Below are 24,654 nucleotides of genomic sequence, written 5' to 3'. Positions count from 1 at the left end.
TTGGTCAGAGAATACTACAAACTAGCTTCTCACCACTAACATTTTCATTTAAAAGTATTCGTTCCTGTAGGTCCCATTGCACTAGTTTAACTGTTTGATTTCCCACGCCCCTTTGGTAGGAGAAGAATAAACTAAGCAGAAGGCCCATATAACCAAACTATGCCAAAATACTAGACAAATCCACAGAGCTATTCTACTGTGTACATGTAAAAATTGTCCAACACTATCAAATGACCTTCAGTAATAAAGTTATATATAGATGTTCCTATATCATAACATACTGGTGAGAATGGATTGTGCCACCAGGATCAGCACTCACTACGTAGCCAGTTTCAGATGAGAGTGCTTCTTTATGGATAGAGGGATCTCTAACACATGCTATTACCTTGGCAGTTAAATTCATGTCTTATGCATTATTGCTACTGAGGGCTTTTGCACAAATATAGCTTCATAAATGCAGTTCCAACGGGGCAAACCTCTACTGTGGATGCATGCCATGGTAGACTTTACACATAGCTGTAGTTATACTGGTGCAAAAAAGTATACCTGGTCTACCCAAGTCTTACCATGTCAATAACGCAAAGGAGTTCCAGGATCGAACATGTTACACTTTACCGAGCACCACAGCATTTGGGCTAGTTTTTACTTACAGCAGTCTCCCTTTCAAGATTTATTTTGCCCAGTACGTTCAAGATTCCAAGGGTCTAGAACTATTCTCAATTCATTGAAAAGCTGGTAATAGTCCTTCCTCTTCACTTTATGCAGAGGGTCTCAATCTTCCCTCAACTAGTAAAGAACCTGTTTCACGTAGCATGTTTGGCCAAAGGCCTTCTCTATATGTGGACTGGGAAAAACCTTCAATTACACAGCTTTACCTTGGGCTCTAGTAGATGAGGCAATCGCTTGGACTTTCCTACATGCCTTAAATGCATGGAAGATCCCTCCCACCAGATGAAGCATATTCCTAGCCTGAATGCTAGTCCCAGTGTAGGTAACTGAATCCACCATCTACTGGCAGTTTCTTCAAGGCTGTCCAAGATACAGGAGTGCTAGTTAAATCCCATCGCTCCAAACTGGCGTTCTGAGGATGCAGAAACACAGTTCTGATGCATAACAGGCAAGCATCTGTACAGGACTTTATTTCACAAGTTAACTTGGTCATTGTAAAAAATTAAGTCTCACTTCACATAAGGAAGGGATTTGAGCATTGGCCTACTAAACCCAGGGTTGTGAGTTCAATCCTTGAGGGGACCATTTAGGGATGTGGGGCAAAAATTGGGGGATTGGTCCTGCTTTGAGCAGGGGGTTGGACTAGATGACCTCCTGAAGTCCCTTCCAACCCTGATATTCTATGATATGCTAGTCTAATGACTACAAGAGGGGACTGAGTAAGGGCTCATAAGCTCATTTGTGTGCCATACAACTTGTGACTTTGGACAAGGTCACTCCACCTCTGTGCCAAAAATGTAAGGTTTATCTCATAGGTGTGCTGAGAAGATTTGTAAAGTGCTTCGAAATGAGATGAAAAAGCCACAGTTTGCTAAGTGTACCAAACTAGAATGGCCAGGTTTGAAAACTGATAATTTAAAACGGCAAAAAACATTTACAGCAAAGAGATTTTGAAATTAAAAAAAAAGAATCAAAGGATTGGCTATGAAAATGTCAATCTGCGCGAGAAATTACGGCTCAAGAAAAGGTGCCAAGAAACCATTAGCCTTGGCAGCCTCTGCTGCCTGTCAGCCTGATAGAAAGGAGTAGTAACATTCAGCTCCAAAATGATGTACTCACAGGGTGCAGAAAAGAATTTTAATGTTAATGACTTGCAGATGTAAAGCATTTCATATCTCACAATCTCTAAAAATTTATCAGCTGTGAAACTGGAACTGTTTCAAAGAAGCTTGGTGCTGGATGGAAGGCCATGTCTTCCATCACTTCAGTTTTAATTCCACTGTAGAATTTCATGCACTGATAGTGAAAGATTACAAGAGCTGCAACCGGAATAGACAAATCTCAAGTGCAGCAAATAGTTTTGTTTAATAAGATCACCATGGGGACAGAACTAAGATTAGTCAGTTTGGAGCCCAAAGCAGGACTGCTTTTATATCTAGCTCACAGGTCCAAAACTTAGTTAAAAGGATCTTAGTTAAAAACCACTGAACTGCACCAAAGCAAATCTTGGAAATTTGAAACTATTCCAATCATTATTTCAAATATTTACTCATAAGCATGCTCTTAGAAAGCAGATGCAACATTCTAGGTAGTGTTACATTTAATGGCTACTACGATATCGCAGTGCACAATATATAACTTATGAGGCTGCTCCCACCCAAAAAAGGTGAAATAGATTAGAAATACAGTATTAACTTCTATTAGTCACTTTCCTCTCCCACCCCAAGTGCAGTTTTCAAATAAATAATTAACTCCAATAGCATCTGCTTTCACTTAGCTTGTCTCGGTTTTCTGTATGATTCGAATCAGATGAGAAATATTACAGTCCATTAAACAACGTCCTGTGATTTAAATAAAATCTAGATCCATTTTTTTAAAAAATCTGCAACGGAGGGGCTATAAATTGAATGCATGTTTTTGTCTACACACTAAAAATCTTGGGACATTTTGGAGTAAAAATTCTGAGCACATTCTGGAAAATGAAAGAATGTAGTAAGAATGCCAAGGAACTTTTGGCTTCAGTCCCGTTGAGCTAAGGAATTTTGCTATGTGACTGTTTGCATGAGAGGGCCATTTTTACATAGGCCTGATGTTTGACATATTTTGGGGGTACGGCATGTGCGATTTGTTACAATGAGAAAAAAGAGGAGCTACTCAAGTGGTATTTTGAAGACAAAACTTTGAGACAGATCTGAATTTTAGTTAGTTTTTCTTTCCATAATTAAAAACAAAGCATGTAAACAATTCTGGCAGTCAAACTAGCTTCACTCTGAACAACATTGGTAGGAGAGTTCTAACAGTCGGCAAAGTCCTCAAACCATTACATCATAACTGCACATTGATACTTGTGCTCAAAGCAAATGTTCTGTAGTGCACTGCAAAATATGGTGTGTAAATCAGTGGTTCTCAACAAGGGGTCCGGGGCCCCCCGGGAGGCTGTGAGCATGTTTCAGGGGGTCCACCAAGAATGACTGGTGTTAGACTCGCTAGGGCCCAGGGCAGAAAGCCAAAGCTCCACCACACAGGACTGCAGCCCAGGGCCCCAAGCCCTACCACCCACGGCTGAAGCAGAAGCCTAAGCTACTCAGTATTGCAGGGCCCCCTCTGGTGTGGGGCCCCAGGCAATTGTCCTGTGTGCTACCCCCTAACGCTGACCCTGGCTTTTATATGCAGAAAAACAGTTGTGGTACTGCTGGGCCACGGCGTTTTTATAGCATGTTGGGGGTGGGGGGTGACAGTCTCAGAAAGAAAGAGGTTGAGAATCCCTGGGTAAATAATTTTAGTTGTTAAATAAGTACTGATTGTCTCCACTGCAACAGGATGTTGTGCTGAAATACAACAATAATCCTGGGAAACAATGTAACAGTAGTTTGGAATTCTGTAGCACCTCACCTATGGACTTCAAATAACAAGAGTGAAGTCTCAAATCTGTGAGCTAGATCTTTTTATAGATGGGTAAATTGAGGCATGGCAAGGTTAAATGACTCTAGTCACAAAGCAGATCAGTGGCAAAACCAGGAAGAGACCAGAATTCAGCTCTCAGCCCTGTGGCTTTAACCATTTGACTATATTCCCTCCCTATTCAAACAGGGAATTGCAATGCTAAAATTAACTAATAGAGTTAAGCCTAGATGCCCTAGTTTTGCTCCAGACTATATTTTGTGGGGAGGGAAAAAGTAAGGAAAAGAGGGATTTCAGCACATTAAGTTAACATCTGAAATCAAGCCCACTGCTCCCCACCTCCATAAAATGCAATGACACTTACTAGCTTGCCGAAGACACCATGAAATTATGCATAACTGAGATCACGCTGCAACATTCTATGGCAGCTTCAGTGAGCCAAGTACCACCAATTCACTTCACATTAGGGAGGAAAATATTAAGTGTTGATTTATTTCTGTGCTGAATTACATAAGAATGGCCATGCTTGGTCAGACCAAAGGTCCATCTAGCCCAGTATCCTGTCTTCCAACAGTGGCCAATACCAGGTGCATCAGAACAGGTAATCAAGTGATCCATCCCATTGCCCATTCCCAGCTTCTGGCAAAGAGAGGGTAGGGACATCATCCCTGCCCAACTTGGCTAATAGCCATTGATGGACCTATCCTCCATGAATTTATGTAGTTTTTTTTTAACCCTGGTATAGTCTTGGCCTACACAACATCCTCTGGCAAGGAGTTCCACAAGTTGACTGTGCATTGTGTGAAAAAAATACTTCCTTTTGTTTGTTTTAAACCCACTGTCTATTAATTTCATTTGGTGACCCCTAGTTCTTGTGTTGAGAAGTAAATAACACTTCCTTATTTACTTTCTCCACATGTCATGATCTTATAGATCTCTAACATACCCCCTTAGTTGTCTCTTTTTCCAAGCTGAAAAGTCCCAGTCTTATTAATCTCTCATCATACGGATGCTGTTCTATCCCCTAATCATTTTTGTTGACCTTTTCTGAACCATTTCCAAGTCCAGTATATATTTTTTGAGATGGGGCGACCACATCTGCACACAGTATTCAAGATGTGAGCATACCATGGATTTATATAGACGCAATGGAGGAATAATAATCTGCTTGGAATCATTTAGCACAGATCTGATCTTTTATTTAATGCTTTGTCACTTAACTGGCAAACATAAAACTAATTTTAGTAAAGACTCTCTCAGAATCATCACGCAAGTAATAAATGAAAAACCATGATGTAGGGCTATTTCTAATGGATATCACTAAATCATGCCAGTGTCATCAATTGTAGGGTTTGTATTGATAGTGGACAAATATGTGTTTCTTTCAAATCAGACCTAACTTTGCACAAATAATTTTAACAAAGGTTTAGGAGAACTTCATACTTGCAGCACTCTTTCCACTCATCCATTAATCTGAGTCACCACACCTTGGCATTTCATTTGTACAGTGAGAGAGATTAGAGGCAAGGGTTATCTTTTACCTCCCATGTTGTGCAGATAACATGACATTTTTCACCTGCAAGTGAATATTTTACTCATTAAAGATTAAGGGATCACTAGCTCCGAAAAACTTATCTTGTCAAGAAAGGTAAGCTGCTGACACCCGAAGTGTAACCTTGCCCCTGAACTACAATGTAGTCATGCCCAGTTTAAGAGATGACACTGACAACAGCCTGGATACTAAGCTAGAAACTTTTCAAGCTACAGCAGATTCATTATGGTAGATGATGCACAGTTCTGTGAAGAGAAATTTTTATATTTCCTTCAAGTTGCTTCTGTGCTAATTTAACACTGTTTAGAAAAAAATGGCAAAACAGGCTCAATCGCTTTATAACGTAACTGACGAGTACATTAAAATACTCTATAGTATGTAAAATCTTAGTAGAAAGGGACGGGTATTCAAACATCATAGCCGAAGTCTTTATAACCACCTCTGCAATATTTTTTTTGGTATCATTTTATAGAAGAAAGGAGGAGCAAGAGAGCCAAAGAATGGAAGTAGAAGGGAGAGTTTTAGCTCCCCTGCCCCCCCCCCCAAAATAAAGCTAACAGGAGAAACACTATAGCAATTGGGCAAATATATCAGCAGGCATTGTTAAAAGGGCAATGAGAACCAGGACTATCACAGCCCACAGCTTCATTTTTTAAATTACTGACTGCTCCCCTGTCAAAGAGTTTGGTCCAAATGAGAGGGTAAGCTGGCTGGGGGGAAAAAAAAAAAAAAAATCTACCACTCCACTGACAGCTGGCTCAGAAGCTAGGACTGGATGACGGGATGGGTCACTTGAAATTGCCCTGTTCTGTTCATTCCCTCTGAGGCACTTGGCACAAGCCACTGAGAGAGACAGGATACTGGGCTAGATGGACCACTGACCTGATCCACTATGGCTATGCTTATGTTCAGCTGTGAAATATCTTAGATTTATTTTTCCCCTTCATATCCATTCCTACCCCTCCCCTCCCCCCCCCCCCTTTTTTTTTTTTAATAGAACTGGATAGCATGTGGTTCTTCAGCTCAGCAGGACAGGAACTGGAATATAAAAGAGCAGTGTGGAAATATGCAGGAGGAGTTTGAAGGCCATGTAACATAATGAGGAACTTATGGAACCAGAGTATCATTAAATTTGGGGTATAATTCTGGACTCAAGGTAGAATTGTTTCAAATAGCAAATCAGTAACAGGGACACGCTATGAGGCAGAAATAATAAGGTCAAAGTGCATGCAGTGGGATATTTAATATATCCCAGCCTCTGGCTCTGTAAATAAAATTGAGGCAAAGGGCAGAATGTTGGAAGACCTTGCACAGGATTATTTCCTAATTCATCAGTAACTAGCCAGGGAAACTTTCCCAGATTTGATATGCCAGAGAGTAGAGAAAATGAGGTTTGGAAGAAGCGGGCGGGATTGGGGGTGCAAAATAGTAAAAAAATCTGAGTAGTCTATTGTGAAAGAAGGTGAATACTGAGGCTGCTGGATACATTAGTGAGAGAACTCCCTGCCCCTTGAATAAAAAATTTAAATGGATTTGAGGACTCAATAAGTTTCACCTCTGGAGACTGATGTCACACAAATGACTAAACAGAGCAGGAAGAAAACCTGGGCTCTGCAATACTGGGACAGCAGAGATGTTGCCAGTCAGGATAGAAATATACTAGAGAAGTTATGAGGACACCAGCATGATGCACCAGGTACTGGGCATGCTAGCAGAGTTAGCTTGAACTTCATGAGCAGTAAGTTTACCCACAAAAAAGTTAAATAAAACACTGGATCCACATAGGATTATAGATGGAGAAGCAGTTTTAGACGGATTAGTGAGGTAATTCATGAAGTGATCAGAGGGGAAAAATGTATGCAGCTTTTTGAAAAATCCCACAGAGAGATGAAAGGGTATGAAAGATTGGTTTAGAGGTCCATACACAAATACCTAAAACTGTCCAGTACTACTGGTTCAAATCCAACTTGGACCTTTATCTTACCAAGCTGTATAAATAGAGTTCCATATAGTTAACCATGTGAGTCTTTCAGATAAAACATAAAAACTAGTGTCCATGCAAGAACTATATAAGATTAAGCGTTTGCTATAGCACTGACCAAAATGTCCCATGTCCCTACTGTTGTGCAGCATGCTGTGTGCCAGTTATTTGTTGTTCTCTGCTGAGAAATGGCTGAATCTCAGTGACATTATATGCACTGTGAATAGTTTTAGGATCACTTCAAGATGAAAGTGCTCTGTCTAAAATATTAATGCAGTGTCATCCAAAAAACCCAAGTGTCCAATTACAGTGGCAGTTCAGGAAAGCAAAATGTATTCTGAATCCAACATGCAATGCTCCCACTTGCTCACAATTAACTTGCATATTTCCAGGATTTTCTTTGGACTCTGCACTTTGCATGGAGTGGAAAATACAGTAGGCAGATAGATATAGATACACACACACCATGAAAAGATGGGGGTTATGCCCAAATAAATTTGTTAGTCTCTAAGGTGCCACAAGTAGTCCTTTTTCTTTTTGCTGATACAGTACAGACTAACACGGCTACCACTCTGAAAAGTGGGAAGCTAGTGACCAACGAAGTTGATATTGCTGAGAGCCTGAAAGAATTCCTTGCCATAATATGCAAGAGAAAAACTGAAGGTCAGGACAACAAAGAGGCCTAGTCCACACACAGAGCTAACAGCCAGCAAGACTTCATTTCACAAGGCAGAGACTTCTCGGAATGCCATAAAGATCTTCTTGCCAAGTTTCAGCCTAGAGCAAATATGTTTTACTGCAGAGTTACTGTGAACTTATATTAGTTACTGAACTGGTAATCAGAACACTGGCAAGCCCTTAACAACAGTGGTAGATGCAGGTCCTGCTATAATACAAGAACTCAGAACATCTAAGTTGTGTGTCTCCAAGATGCACTGAAATGGAGCAGTTGAGTCATTCAAATTCTAAAATTGAAGCTGTCTATTTTAGATCCACTTTACCGAAAGCACTGTTAGCCCGTTTTCCACTCACCTCTCTCCATCGCAGATGTTCTGTTCCTTATATGTATGGGTGTAACACAGAGCTAGAGAAGCCAACTGCAGGCAAACCATTAACAAATGGAAGTGTGATTCTTTCGAGTTAAATCAATTGCTAATGAGCAAATCTCTCTAAAGGAATCACTTTGGAGTGAGCCCGTTGTATTTCAGTATCTGTGCAACAACAACCTTTTGAGGATCCCACCACTGCACCTTTGTAATGGTGGCTTCTACAGTGTGATATTAACTTCCCACCCACATTCATTTCAGAACAGCCCTCCCCACTTTTAAGATCTTTGTAATTAATTTTTCAGGGAGGTACTGTGCTCTAGTTAGGGAAATAGTCATTGGCAACATCCTGCCTACCTCCTTTCCTGCCTCAGGGAGCAGGGCCAAGGAGACCCAATTACTGCAATCTTCCCCCCGCACCCAGCGAAGCTCCCCAATGAGGCAGTCGATAAAGGGGTGAAACAGGAGACAGACCGTTCCTTTTGCCTCTAGCTTTGCTCAGCCTAACTCTTTCCTTGAAGCCTGCCATGGAAACAGCTCTGAAGGGGAAGCAGAGGTGAGGGGAAAGTCTGCCCAAAAAGCAAACCTAGTCCAGAGAGACAGCTGGGAATTAGACACATCCAGCACAAAAAGTCAGAAATTTTAACTCGAATTTGGAATTTTCCCTCAAAAAAAGAACTGGCCCACTGCTGTGGAGGCAGATAAGGGGTAGGGTGGGGAAAGAACAGGTCACTCAACTGGTGACTGTGACTGACAGTTCTACTCCCAAGCTGCAAGCAGGCTGAAGTATTATTCACTGTAAGTGAGCTATAGCTCACGAAAGCTTATGCTCAAATAAATTGGTTAGTCTCCAAGATGCCACAAGTCCTCCTTTTCTTTTTGCGGATACAGACTAACATAGCTGCTACTCTGAAACCTGTAAGAGCTACGTGGATCTTAACATGAAGAAGAAAGTAGTACATCTACAAGAACCAATCATATGGGGATAGAACAGAACACATTTCAGAACATTTCCCTCTAAGCCAGCGTTCTTCATAACCTCTGTGTGGCAGGGTATTAGAGCTAAGATTTGGTAAAATCAAAACATTCACTAAATAGTTTATGCTGTTTACATTTCTTTGTTCCAGTTTGGGAAGCTTCCTGCAGTACACGTCTGTCATGTTTATGAGATCCAAAACTCATTCCTCTGATATCTTTTGTCCATAGATAAGACACATTCAGCAACTGCTTAGGACCAAAGTTGTTTATCTCTTGAGGGCAAATTAACCAATGGGAGACTCTCAGCAAAATCAGACCAAACAAAGGCAAATCTCAGTTTCAAGATGCGGAATATCTGAAAACTTCTATAAAAGCATAAAAATACAGCAGTTTGATTAACTAAATATTAAGCAGAAATCAAGAAAAACCACAGGAGATTTGTGCTTATATAAATATTTAGTGAGACTGTGTCTAAGCACACTCAGGTCTGTTTCCGGTATCTAGTACAGAAAGCTTTATATGTATTCTCAGCTCAATCCACAAAATTCTAAGCACAGAGTACAGTTATAACTAACAAGTTTAGGGCAAAAATTGAGCTCTCAGATTCACACTGCAGGTCCGATGAAGCAATCTGGGTTTCTTGTCTTCCTTTGCCGCATCAGAGCTATTTGAAAAAGAACCAATAAACATTAAAAAAAAAAAAAGTCTGGGTGTATAGATGTTTGGAAACATATCCTACTGAAATGCCTAATATTAAACTCTGGAAGTTGTGTAAAATAACTTACTATGTGAGAGCTTTAAATATCTAATTCTTCAAATTTACCTCTGCCCACCATATTCCTTTTCCTGGGCAGACATACCCAGAGCATATTACAGACTATTGCCAATGCAGGAAGGGCAGTGCCACTACGTTATGCCATTTCCTCCAAAGTCCTATTTTCTATTAAAAGAACCAGAGCAGTATAATTATACACTAAACGCATCCTACATTACCAGTTACTGAGGAACACAAACTGGTTTAGTATTCAGAAAATGAAATATTTCCAAAATTGAAATCTAATTTATATAAGAAAGGACAAAATTAGTAGCTACAGGTATGTATTATTCTCAGGCCAATTTTACCCAAAAAACCCTTACAAGAGTGAAGGGAAACAAACATTTACTTCAAGAGTTTCCAAATAGGAGAACTAGCATATTTACAGTCACTTCTATAGCTTTCTCCTTCTGCAACTTCAGAGGAAACACACCAAGGAATGAATGAATGAATCTACAGCAGCTAGACTATAGCCTCCTCTACACACAAAACTTGTATCAATTTAGTTAAGTCAGAGCAACCCCCTTGTTTGGGCACTTAAGTCAATTTAAGAGTGACTTAAGTTAATTCCATATAAATTAATTCCTTATTGCCTTAAGCTAAATTGATATAAGGTATTCTTCAATCTCAAAAGTGAGAATTCTTATCTGTATAGCAAAGATCATCAAAAGTAACTTTGGGCAAGTCTCAAATATCCAGAGCCTTTTTAGGCAGACCTATCAAAATGAAAACAAAAAATGGGCAAATCTGATAACCAGAAGTTATAGTAGGGCTAATAAAAGTACATTAACCAGACTGTAGCAGAATTTTGTATTGATTCAGTGAAACTGGAAGGGAAGTGAGAGGGACTGAAAGGCTCAAAAGATTGACAACAGGATCTGGAACATTTCTCTTACAAGTTATTAGCTGAAACCTGGCCTAGGTAAGAAGTGACAAAAGATTATTGCTGCCTGATGACACTCTGGTGGTCCTACATGAAATTAGTTGGTGATCTTTTTAAGTAATCCCTGGCCACATCAGTTGGTATTCTTCTGTGTAACCTCAAAAACAAAGGAAAGAATGGAGTGAACTACCCCTCCCTCTCTGTACTTAACTATCACCAATGCAGGGATAGGAATCTCCACCTTAAACCCAACATTACACCTTTCAAATAAACCACCACAATACAAAGAGATATTATTGTACTAGTAACCAGTATGAACCAGAATTGATGATGCAATTACTTACTGTCTTTAGTTCCTTAGAGCTCTACAAGAAAGGAAAGGTGAGACTTTTTTTATGGTTCCAGAAGAATTATGTTTGCCATTACCCAATTCTCAAAGTGCAATTCTGTTAAAAAAAATCTGAGGTTTTCATGGCAGGATATTAAAATATATAAGTTGTTCTTATTTTGTTATTCATCAGGAACTCATCCTTATGGGAATCAGCTAAGTGGTCAGGTCAAAATCTACATTACATACAGGTCAGTCCTTCAGTGGACAAAGGAATGTAATCACATGAATAAAAGCTTGGATTGTGTGGAATATTCCACATGCATGAAGTTTTCTTGCCTTGCCACAACACCTATTAAGTAATGGCATGAAAAACTGGCACATCAGATATTCTACTGGTGTCTCTCCTCGGCAATCTCTACTTGTTGAGTGCAAATTCTCTGAGAAAATGAGCCAGGCTTTTGTTACAAAAGAATAAAGTAATATGTGATAAAACTGACTAAAATCCACTGTGTGTAATAGGTTGACATAAAATGTTACAATATTTTAGTGGAAATCTAAGTACAAAGTTAACTGCACTCTGGTGAGTTTGTTCAACAAAGTGCTTGGAATTCAAACTTGCATACTTAGCACAAGAGCTTGGAACAGCTATTGTGAGAGCTTTTCCCCCCCTCCCTTAAGTTTGGTAGGGTACAGCATGTGCTCTGGCTACAGCACAACAGACCTACTCCCTAGCTTTGGCCTGGCCTCCTCACAAAATACAGCAATGGCTCATAAAACTGTAGTAGAAAGAATCATATCCCCAGCCACTGGACTTCAGAAACATGAATAAAGTTGACAGTTAAAGGTTCATAACTTGGTAGGTGTGCAGAGTAATGCAAAAAAACTTCTGAGTATTTTGTAAACTAATCTATAAATTAAGGGGAAAAAGTTGGGTAAATTAGTGGAGTGGAATGGTAAAAACAAAGCACAGAAGGCAAAAACTCCTGGAAGAGCAATTTTTGTTCAAACAAAATATAAGTTCAAGTCATTCAAGTTGTTATGTTAAACTGTTTTCATAATTATAATCCTCGTGGATCAGGAGAGTTATAGGCAATGGGGAGTGCTCAGGTGACACTTAATGTCATAACGCTAGGCAAAAGTAGAAAGTTGAGGGGTCTGATATTCTGATAAAGCCAGAAGAATATGACTAAACAATAGGATTCCAAAGTCTCACAGTTGCCTTATGCTTCATATCAGGAATGTGCATGTGAAAAAAATAATTCAAGCTGTTAAAGCCAATCAAAATGAAGCACTGACACTGCACATGCTCTGGAGTTTTCCATATCTGTAGGGGGAAAACAGCAGCATCTTAGTTGACAAAGCTCTTTTTTAAACAGCCGGCACACTAGTAGATTCATTTGGAGCCATCTTTTCGAGATGGAAATCTGCAATCATATCTTCAGCATCTGCATGCACTCTACTCGCCTTAGAATAGATTATGGCAAACCTATTTCTCATCTACTGGGAGCGAATACACCTCAAACCCATCATTAAAACAATTATCTGTATGGCCAGTTCTGCTAGAGAGAAATATAGCCTAGCTCTGAAAGTTTTTTTTTTTAATACACTTGCATTTGTTGAACTTCTCTATAGCCATACTGATTCTTTGTAGAAACTATTTCCTTTAAATAAAGGAAGCTCAACATGCAGACCAACAGGCCCTTGCCAATCTGGTAATATTTTAACAGAGCCAAAAATATAAAAGGAGGAGGGGAAGGAATCTGAAGCCGATCCAGTAGCACTGACTGATCTCATTAGGTCTTCTCATGAAATTATACAGATGTGACTTCACTCCTGGGTTACACTCCTATATTTAGTTTATACCTAATATGGACATTTAAACTACAGAACTGAAAACCATTTCCTTTCCTTGCATAAAGAAGGCCCCTTGGCCCTTTGTCTAGCCAACAATACAAAGATTAAGTTTGGTCTCTTTAAAACACTGCAACACAAAGAGCCTTGTAATTAATGTGGAGTTTGGTTTAATGTTTTAAACTTTAATATAAGCAAATGCAGCATTCTACACACTGAAATCAGACTGTGCCACAACAGCAAATTTTTACTTGAAATGGAAGATATTCAACCTAAGTTTTATAGCTACTCTCCTCTTTAGCAAGAGACCGATAAAGGAGTTTAACAGAACCAAAGACTAAATTTCTGCCTGAAGTCACAGAAGTATGAAAGTTAATCAGGAAGTTTCCTGAAGATCAAGAATATGTTCAGGCACTCCGATACCACTGTGATCAGCACAATATAAGTGGACTGCCTTTTTGAGTACTAAGTGTTTCAAGGGTGGAATAGATCAAATCGGAGCAATTTTACAAATTAAGTTTATTCACAGTTTCTGAGTAGCTCCAAGAAAAACTTTGTAAATAAAACCTATTAATAAAGATCACTTTATATGTTTTCCCATCATCAAAGTGCTTTACAAATAAGTTGGGTTTTGTTACAAATATAGATTTACATCAGTTTTCTGTGCAAACTGTCCCCCGACAGAGATCTTGCTGCAGTAGGGCATCCAAAAAAAAAATTACTAACTCAGTTTAGTTTCACCTATATCCTTGGTCCAAGCTCAGTCCTTCACTCCCTAGTCCAACAGAGTGAGAGTACCATGAAAGCCATATGTTTTGGCCCAGAACACCGCCCCTACATTGCTCAAGTGACCCTCTTTGGATAATCCAGGACAAAAGGCCAACAACCTCCAGAAAAAGTTGAATGCAGCCAACCTCAATTACAGGGGACTGGTTGATATAGAGAACCTCTACCCAAAAAAACATACCAGTTACTGACAGGTATACAAGTTCCACTCAGACTTCATTTTAAGATTAAATATCCTTCTAAAAGATGTGTTTAGCTCAATCAGGATTTATGGGCTTGATGCAGGAATCATTAGGTGAAATTCTATGGCTTGTGTTTTGCATGTCAAGCTAGGTGTCATAATTGTCGTCCGGGTTGTAAAAATGTGTCTATGAACCCATGAGTAAATTCTCACAAGCCAACCAAACAAGAAATATTAACACAAATTCAAGTCCCCAATTGCCCCTTTTGAAAGGGTTAAACTTTTTAAACAAATATGCAACCTCATGAAGTACAAAAGTCATTCTGTCTCAGAAGCACAGAACTTACTATTTAACTAGCAGCTGCACTAACAGACGCAGATGTTATAATGAAATGCAACTCAGAGCTCGCGCCTTCTCTGGAGAATGAGAAGCACTCAGCTCATGGGTCTAGGTAAAGAAATTAGGTTCTGCATCTCCCTTTTTGTTGTAGTAGAACTCTCTTTGCTAGTTCATTCCAACTCAGCCTATGCATGGCTAGTGTATTCGATTCATATAGCTGTCTGACATAAGCTACTTCCAGTCTCTGAACAAGGTCTGAGACACTGGGGACAAAACACCAAGAAAGGCCTGCAGCGGAGATGTGAAAAGCTAGCTGTAGAGAACGGGGAATTTTCTTCTCTGTCCACCCTGGGGATAAGTATGCAAAGGAAAAAAAGGAATCGTCATTCCAACTATTCTTATAAGGAGAACTGTTTCTTCCATCAGGTAGTCTGACTGCCTCCTCCACAAGTTAGTTTATGCTCGCTATCCTGCACTGCTCTGGTTCTCAACCAGCGGTCCAGGGCCCCTGGGGGGACCGCAAGTTTCTGGGGGTCCACCAAGCAGGGCTGGCATTACATATGCTGGGACCCAGGGCAGAAAACCAAAGCCCCACTGCTGAAGCTTGGGGCCCAGAATCCTGCCACCAGGGCTGAAGCTGAAGCCTGAGCAACTTAGTTTCACTGGGCCCCCTGTGGCATGGGACCCCAGGCAATCGCCCTGCTTCCTATCCCCTAATGCTAGTCCTGGCTTTTATATGCAGAAAAATAGTATTTGTAGCACAGGTGGGCTGTGGAGTTTATAGCATGTTGGGGGTGGGGGGGGGGGCTCAGAAAGAAAAAGGTTGAGAACCTCTGCTGTACTCGACAGCGACCTTGAGTCACTTCAGGTAATCATTACCCTTGCAGCCTAACTTCTTAGGATGCTAATACAGTACTGTCTTCAGGGTACTGTCAATGAAAGATTATCTGAAACTATGGACTCTCCCACTCACTTCTAAGGGTAACTCATGAGTTTACACAAACATTCCTCACAAGTGTGCTACTTTCCAGCAGTCAGCTAGCGTCACCTTCTCAAATACTTACATTCGACCTCTGATGTCGCATTCATAAGTACTATATTCCCATGATTCTGTGCATTCCCTAATATACTTATGATTAGGGACAATGACGTTAAAAAAATGCATCTCAAACATCAATGGATTCAGTCTGCCATAGCCTTTGATGTGCTTTTCTGTTTACTGATCTCTATTAGGTTGATGTGCTGAAACTCTTTGTTCTACTGGGTGTCAAAATAGTCACAAGGTTTGTGTACACAAAAGCTTTTCATTTTCCCCCCCTTTATTGCTTATACAGTACTAATAAAGCTCCCAATACACAGGGTGAGATGCTTCCCATCTGAAGAGGGTTTTCTTGGCAGTCGCCATGTTCATATAAAGTGTTTATGGTGTAAACTGTTACAGCGTCTTCAGAGGATGTCAAAGCAAAAGTCTGTTTTCCTCACAAGATATACTGTAGATATCAGCATGGTCCTATTTGTAGCACTTGATTTTGGGCCAGAAGACAAATGGGTTCAAATCCACACACAGCCAATGCTCTCAGCACTGGGGGGAAATCAGTGTACTGTCAGACATCTTCCAGTTGCAAAGTGAAACAGAGGCTCCCTTGAGAAACTAAATGCAGATTTTAAACTTGAAAAAGCTAAGATGTTCATAAATGGAACTGCCTAAACATTAATTATAGCATTAAAGGGGAATACCTACCAGAAATAGAATTATTGGTTAAAACAAGTACAACAGAAATTCAGCAAAATGTTGCAAGTGACCTCCAGTCGAAGAGAAGCTAATTCACATGTGTAACCATTATTAATGGTTAATTGTTCCAAGTTTTTAATCCTGTTTTCTGCTGGTTAAACATTAGACAGAACTTAATGTTGAAACTTGAAACTTTTTGAAAAAAGCTGAATATTGTACCAAGTATCACAGCTCTCCTTTTTTTGTTGTTAAAAAAAAAGATATTAGAAAACAGATGCAGATGAGAAAACAATGGGGTTTATGGTTATGAGCACTAATACCTCCTCCAAAGCAAACGACAGTTTTTAAAGAAATATGATTTGCCTGACCAAAGAAGGGGAAGAAGTCCAATGCCAGTTTCTAATGTATGATTCATTATAATCAATTGCCTTTGAGGACATGCAAGACATTTAATCCTCAGTGTATAAAGAATCACTTATGCTTTGCCAATATTTGCTCTCAAACACTGGGAAACCACTCCCCACCTGCCCCACAAATAAAAGCAGACAAAGAAAAGGATCACCAGGTGGAGAGGAACAACAAGATGTTTGTTACCCATAACACAATGTTTATCTTTACACCAAATGTATTTCAGATGTAGGGTGAGAAAATTTTCAGGTGCAGAGGTTATTACAAGATTATCCTTTGCTGAGAATACTGTACCTAGAGAAATGACTGTGTCTAATGAGATTACCTTGTGACGAACCACCCCGACAAGATCATCTTCTTAGGACATTGCTTATTTACTGACTGGGTCTTGTTTTGATTGCATGGTTTTGCTGTCAAAGCAAACAAGTATGGCAATGACGCAGTTTGAAGGGTGACCTGTTACAATCAATATACAGCTATCATACCACCCATGAGATGTAAGATATTAAATGAACTAGGGATGGGCCTTGTCAAAATGTGACTAGAAGGCAAAAGAGAAAACACTGAACATTGGCAATTCAGTGTATTCCTCCCTCTCACTCAGCACTGAACCAATGCTTCAACATGGGGCATTTGCTGCTAGAGGCGCTCTTACACATATGACAAACCCAAGGTCTTTGGCACTCACAGTTATTAAAGATCCCATAGCACTTTTTTTCAGGAGTAAGGATGTTAGCCCCAATCTGGCTACCTATAATTTACCTTCTCAAATGCTCCCTGTAGTTTCAGTGTAATATGGCATTCCCCTCCTTTCCTAAACTGTCTGGGAATACTGATGTGCTCTGTTTTCACCCTGCTGTTGGGCAACCTTCATCCACAGCTCTTTTGCATGCCATCTTAAACAAACCCTACAGTTTTGTGTACTCTGTCATCAGGTTTCACAGATGAGTGCTTTTATTTGACTAAAGAAACATTAACCCAACACTTAAAAAAAAGAAAGAAAGAAAAAAGTAAAATCCAGACAAGACAAACTGAACTGCAATTACCAGAGGCTGCTTTATAAGAGCTCTAATCAAATCACATTGCCTGAGTTGCTATGTGTGATACCCCATGCTCGTTACATTTCAGTCTTCATTACTGTAAGATGCCACTTGGGTCTTTTAAAAACATTCCTGTTAGACAATGGAAGCAGGCCTCTCTTATCAATAATTCACGTGAACATGCTAGGAAGCTACCCTGAAAGCACATGAGGAATGAGATACATCACTAGTTCCTCCAAATCAGCTCGTAAAGAAAGACTTAGCAAACATTTGCATTTATAAGTTAAAATGGGCTGCAGGCAGCCCACCAGCGGGGTTAATGAAAGACAAATTATACAAATACTAAAATTATTCATTACCAGAGACCACCAGCATAAATTCCACAAGCAACACCATACATTACTCTTCGCACATCACATCAATAGCTTTGTACAACAGAAACTGTTTTCCTATCTCTACATCTAGTGCTTACTTTTCAAATATGCCTCAGCACAGAAAATACAAATATGAATTACAGCCCCCAGTATAAATACTGCCTTGAGAGGAACCGTCAAATTGTTTTGATTGTTCTAACAGCTTTTTACAGTTGTACATGATTGAAAGCGAACCATGTGCACACATTTTCCTCTAGACAGTTCTGTCACTGATCACAACCCAGTAAGATGGTTTTAAGACCTAAATTTTGGGAATATAGCCAGACTGACTAATGCTTCATAGATTTCTGAAACTTTAATCCATACCTGTATTTTATTTCAGTCCAGCTCCTGCAATCCTGTGTATGCAGGTCATTTGGCAAAGACTTCATGAGCCAGACTTCTTGCTTGGTCAGAGTCTTTCCATTACATTACCTCTATTTTAAAAGCCTCACTGTGCACAGGTTGAGCAAAAGATTGTAGTATTCACTTTGGAAACTGATTATCTAGGTTCCCTATTCAATGCTATCTTTTGGTTTTACATTCATTAACTGACTGCAGACAATGTCCTAATGTTTTTTAACCTATTCCACACACATGGGGCTGCATCTTCTGATTAACTGGAACATATACACCGTGCTCCCTGGTTATGGAACATAATGCCTGACTACAACACCAAATTGGCTTGCCATTGAGGTTAAACTAAAAACTAATAGGTGTCTTATTTTAAACGTTCTATTTTATTTGATGTTAGCTTGTATGGAAATGACCACCTTAATAGTCCTGCTATTTCCTACCAGCTGGCTCCCCACTCAACAATAACTGAGTGACAGACTATTGTTCCCAGAGTGATTTAAGCACAATGCGGGATAGGTTACAGAGCATAGGAAGTGGAAATGGCCTTTTAATCAAGTTGCCAGAAAAAACTTTTCCTTCTCTCCCTACAAATGCAGGATCTTCCTCTAAGATTTCCCTGACCTAAAAAACATCAGGAAGGGCAAGATAATGCCCTGGACCAGTTACTAGCTTTTTTGTTTGTTTTAAAAAAAGCTGATCCTGACTTTAAAGTGACAAGATGGATGAAGTAATTTCTTTTATTTAACCAACTTCTGTTGGTGACATACACAAGATCTGGAGCGACACAGAGCTCTTCTTCAGGTCTGAGGACTTGACTTTAAAGGCAGATATCATACCCCCTGCTGGGAGTTGTGAGATGGTAATTTCATAAAATTGAGAAGGAGAGATTCCTAGTGGTAGGCAATACTCATGTATAGCCCTTGATGCGGTCATTCCAAATTCATGCCAAAAAACTCTGTAAAATAGCACACATGTATTCCATATACATATAACACTATGGAATGAAACAGGATAATGGAAGAGGAACAGTAAGTTCCCTTAAGGGGTCCAGCATCCTTCTTGGTACCTGATTATAGAACAACCAACATGTCCTACATGCAAACATTTCTGTGCCTTCTTTCATAACCCCTTATGCATGGGTTGCCCTCCTTAACCAGATCCGCAAGGTCACTTCCCTCTTCTCCTTCAAACCCCACCTCAAGACCCGTCTCTGCCCTGAAGTCTATAAGAAACCAGACAATTAATAATGGAGAGTAGGGTAGATATAGATAATTATATAAATATGTAATGGGCCAATTTATCAGAAAAAATGCAAAGACAGGACTGATGTGGTCGGGACCTGTTGAAGGCAACTGTTTATAGTTGACACACATTTGGTAGGGAAAGGCCCATCTATTGGGTCATGACAGAGATAAAGTTTCACTGGGGATTTTTATGGAAATTTGCTGCTATTTCTGTTGTATTGTTATTTGTCAAAGTCACCCAGAGTAGCAGATGGATGCAACAATATAAATCTCAAGAAATACATACACAGATATGTATATATTTGGCTTTATCCCTCTTCCAACACTTTTCATATTCCATTTGTTTTTGACTGAAGTTCTTCAGGACAGACGCTATCGGGTTGAATTTTCAAAAGCACCTCAGTGACTTAGAAGCATAAGTCCACCATAGTCAGTGACTTAGGGTGATATTTTCAATAATTTCATAGGTTTACCTGGCACAATAGGGCTCAAATCCTCATTGAGACCTCTGGGTGCTATTATAATATTAAATAAACATTACAGACAGTTGTGACTAACATTTCAAATTGGAATTATCTATATTTTACTGTTTTATTGTCACCATGTGAACTGTGCTTCTATGATTTAAAATATTTTGAACAAAAAGGGCAAACGAAACAGGAATGCTCTGCTGCAGTGTCTTCTCTGGGTGGTTACTGGTATATCCTCTGGTACAGACTTGATACAAACTTTTAAATAATGGAAAGATCTTAGCTTTTCTTTTTTTCTTTTTAAAGTGGGCCACTTAACTTCAGCGCAAACTCAAGAAGGTCTTGGTGGAAGCTTTAACTCCTCAACTCTATCCCTGTGGCTGATATAAGCAGTTTCCAAAAAAGAGACTAAGAATCTTGCATTATCCTCTCTTGGCAGTGGACAGAAACCTCATCTGAAGCGTTAAAAACGGTTTTTAAAAAGTGAGTCCCCCGAGGCATTTTTCCCTTGATGAATTTAACCTATGGGTAAACAAAAAAAATTGCTACTTATTCCCCACTTCCCCCCGAATTGTCTTCCCCCCTTTGAAGCAGAAAGGATGATGCTGTTGCATCACCAAAGAGCCCCAGAGGAACCAAGATTTTACATCATACAAATACAACACATTTGAGAACCATATGGCATTTGCATTATTTTATGATAAATGCAAATACAGTGCAACACCACACACTTCTCTCCTTGTCTGGAAGAAAAATTAGTTGTGTATTTAAAGGCCTATTATGTTTCAGTCAAAATAGTTAAATTGTTGCACAGGAGCAAAAGCTTATTAATGTTCCCGGATATTCCAACTTATTCCAACAAAGTGTAGGGAGGTGAACTGTGGTGCACTTGTGAGGCACTGACATATGGAGCATAGAAGCTATTCCTTGCCATTTCAATGTTGAGCACATTGTCTGCTATGAAGAAATTATAATAGCAACAACTGCTAGCTCTTCCCTGTTTGGACAATTTTTCTGTAAAGTATGTACATATTCTTAGTATCTTCAAATATGTCTGTGGTTTGTATTATCATTTGCTAACTATATGTACATATTTACTGCAGGTCACAGCTTCAAGACCTTTATGTTTGTAGCTTCCACTTCCCAGGAAAATTTCACAAATTGGGACACACCCTCTTTTTTAAATTGAAGACTGCAGAGAGTGCCCTGTCTCCAGTTGTCTCCAGCCCTGCATGCAGGAAGGAGGGCATTACCTGCAGCCACTGAGGACAAAAGTATCTTGCAGATTTAAGAAAAGGCTTTGAGGAAATTAAGTAAAAACAAAAGAAATTCACGTGCCACTTTTCACACCAAGAACGGGTGAGTAACAGATTATTCACTGTCTGCATAACACAATGATTTCACCAGAGCATGACTTCAGATGCCCTAGCGTCGGCTCTCCATCTCTTTTTTCAAATCCCAGCTGAAGACATCTCTTCTCTGTGCCGCTTCAGTAAGGGGCTGAGATAGAACTAATTTGATTATTGACTCCGGGGGGAGGGAGGGGTTCCATGAAAACCACAAAATAAAGTTACATTTGCAACAAAGGGGGGGCGCATTAATAAGGGACCTCTAAAGACTGAAGTTCTCTCCTCTCTTGGGGCCGTTTCCTCTCTCCCACTCCAGAGATCCGGGGAGTTTCATCCAAAAAAAAAAAACAAAAAACCCTTTCCCCCTCTAAACTCTGATCCCTTTATACAGCGAGCCCGTGTGCATCCAGCCCCAGCCCGGCCGGCATGGCGAGGGAGACCCTGGGCGAAGGAGGAGGATGTTGGGGGGGAGAGGAGAAAGGCGGCAACGGGAAAACCCACGGGGAGGGGGAGGCGGAGGCCTCGCCCAAAGGCGGGACGCGGGGGAATTCCCCGCTCGGAGCCTAGCGCTGCCCAGAGGGAGCCGCCCAGGGATGGGTGAGCGGAGCGGGACTCACCGGCGCTGGCCACTGCGGCTCCCTCAAGGCGGGGGGGGGGTACCGGAGGGGAGGGCTATCGGGGGGGGGGGTTGGGGGTGAATCACCGAGTCCGGGGTGGGGGAGGGGGAATTCAGACTTGGCGCTCAGGGAAGGGGGGGGCGGGCCAGAGTGGGCTGGGTGGGGTCCCAGGAGGGGACTGAGGGAGGATCCCGGGGGGCGGCTGGTCTCCCTGGGGCTGGAGGAAGCTGGGGGGGGTCCCAGGAGGGGACTGAGGGGGGATCCCGGGGGGCGGCTGGAGGAAGCTGGGGGGGCTGAAGGGGGGTCCCTGGGGGCTGGCCGGTCTCCCTAGGGCTGGAGGAAGCTGGGGGGGGGGGTCCCGGGGGGCTGGCCAGTCTCCTTGGGGCCGAAGGAGACTGAGGGGGGGTCCCGGGGGGGGAGGGCGAGCCCCCCCCAGCCGCCCGTACCTTGACGAAGAGTTCGATGAGCGGCTCCTTGTCACCTTCCTTCAGCCCGTTCACCGGCACCGACAGCGCCATGCTCCCTCCGCCCGGCCGGCAGCGCCGGCTCGCTCCTCTCCCCCCGCGCCCGGACCAAGAGACGCCGCCGCCCTGCGAGCGACTGAGTGACTGACCGACAGCCCCGCGCGACGGCCTCAGCCAGCGGCGGCCGGGACGCCAGAGGGGGGCGGGGCCCCAGGGGGCGGGGCCGGATCAGTGAGTCTCTATGGGAGGGGGCGTGGTCGGCGGGCGGGGCTGGGACAAACGGGGTGCCCCGCCGGGCGGACTTCAGGGGTCCCAGGGGGAGGGGGCGTGGCCTATGGCTCCCGGGCTTGAGTGGGCCTCGGGCTGCAGCTCCGAGGGGTGGGGCTTGTGGTGCAGCTGCGCCGGGGGGGCCGCTCCTCCGAGCTCCGCCTGGCACGGGGGGGAAGGGAGACGGGGGGATCCCTTCAGCGAGAGCCGGGCTGGCTGAGGGGAGGAAGACGCTGCTGGGGGATGGTGGGGCTGCCGTGGGGAGAGGGGGGAAGGTGGGGGGGAGCTGCCGTGGGGAGGGGGGGGAGGTGAGGGAGAAGGGAGGTCGCCCTGGGGGGAAAGGGAGGGGAGAGGGAGGTCACCCTGGGGAGGGAGGCTGCCGTGGGGAGAGGGGGGAAGGTGGGGGGGGAGCTGCCGTGGGGAGGGGGGGGAAGGTGAGGGAGAAGGGAGGTCGCCCTGGGGAGAAAGGGAGGGGAGAGGGAGGTCACCCTGGGGAGGGAGGCTGCCGTGGGGAGAGGGGGGATGGTGGGGCTGCCGTGGGGAGGGGGGGGAGGTGAGGGAGAAGGGAGGTCGCCCTGGGGGGAAAGGGAGGTCACCGAGGGGAGAGGGAGGCTGCCCTTGGGGGGGGTAAGAAGGGGAGAGGGGGGTGCAAAGAGGCTGCTGGGGGTGATGCCCACCCAGGCTGCACATTCTCACACACCCACACACGCCCATTCCATGAGAAATGCTCCCACCGCACCCTGGTCTAATTCTGGATTGTTATTTTTGCCTAAGATTGTTCTGGGGAGGGGGGCACTGCGGAGCCCGCTGCTGCTGGTGCGCTGCCCAATGACCTAATGTCTGGGAGCAGCCACCTCATGGGGCTGTGCTTGGCAAAGAGGGGGCAGGAAACCAGCACCCTCCTCCTCCTGCCCCAGACTGTAGAGCTGCTGTTATGGCCTGTGAGGTGAAACCCAGCTCACCAGAGCTAGGCAGCAGCCCAGCCATCCACAATTTATCTGTCTGATGCTGCCCAGCCCAGGGAACATCTGTCTACATGCCTGTCAGCTAGGAGGCAGGCCTCTTTCACCACAAAAGAAACATCTGGAGCAGGAGAGAGAAATACACATTACCTAGTCAGGAAAGAAATGTGGAGGAGATTTTTTGTCTTGATTTCTCTCCCATAGTGGGGCCAGGACCTGAGTCGCCCGGGAGAAAGTTCACAGCAGATCTAGGTTAAGCAACAAAATAAAACCACACCTTCTGCCTTTTCCAGTTTATTTGCAAGGTTTGTGGTCAACCAGAATAGCACAGCCTCTGATCACACTCTCTCCATGCAACTGAACAGTGTGTAGTCTCCCGACCAATTATGAACAGAGCAGCTTTGTCATATCTTCACCCCATGCCCGCACTTTCTGTGGCCCAAACCCTTTTAAAGAGTCAGAATCTAAGTAAGCACAGCTGTACCAAATTACCTCCACTCAGTGAGGCTGCCCCACTGGGACATCCCTAGGACGGGGTGCAGCAGGGCTGTGTGGCCCTCCGTTATGTGACCTGTACATGCTGTCATACAACTTTCCAGTTTGTACTCAAGGAGGTTCATGCAGCCAGACACTGATCAGAGGAAGAATATTATGAACAGAGTGTGCGGTGTTAATTTAATAGCCTCCCCACCCCCCCAGCAGGCATTTTTGAGTTGAGCAAAATGTGTCATCTTAAAAAAATGTTTTTCCTTTTTAAATGTACTTGACCAAATTTTCACTGAGAGGGGGAAAGAGGCAAGTGGTGTTTTCATAGACTCAGACTTTAAGGCAGAAGGGACCATCGTGATCATCTACTCTGACCTGCAGACAGCAGGCCCCAGAACCTCACCCACTCCTGAAAAAGACCCCTTTAACCTCTAGCTAAGTTGCTGAAGTCCTCAAATCATGGTTTAAACACTTCAAGTTACAGAGAATTCACCATTTACACTAGTTTAAATCATGCCCCAGGCTGCAGAGG

General features: G+C 42.5%; 1 protein-coding gene across 1 annotated transcript in view; it reads right to left on the bottom strand.

Annotated features, from left to right (window-relative positions):
• The window catches only part of CLIC4 (chloride intracellular channel 4), a 53,418-nt gene extending 30,864 nt beyond the window's left edge, over positions 1-22,554 (bottom strand). Inside the window, exon 1 of the mRNA XM_077837979.1 lies at positions 22,390-22,554. Coding sequence (XP_077694105.1) covers positions 22,390-22,461 — 72 coding nt within the window. The 5' untranslated portion in view covers positions 22,462-22,554. The remainder of the gene's footprint in view (positions 1-22,389) is intronic.
• Between the last annotated feature and the right edge of the window lie 2,100 nt (positions 22,555-24,654).

This window comes from Eretmochelys imbricata, chromosome 19 (genome assembly GCF_965152235.1).
Source record: "Eretmochelys imbricata isolate rEreImb1 chromosome 19, rEreImb1.hap1, whole genome shotgun sequence".
In the NCBI taxonomy this organism is placed as follows: Eukaryota; Metazoa; Chordata; order Testudines; family Cheloniidae; genus Eretmochelys; species Eretmochelys imbricata.
The sequence above is the reverse complement of the archived record's forward strand: the minus strand, read 5'-3'. Positions and strand labels throughout refer to the sequence as shown.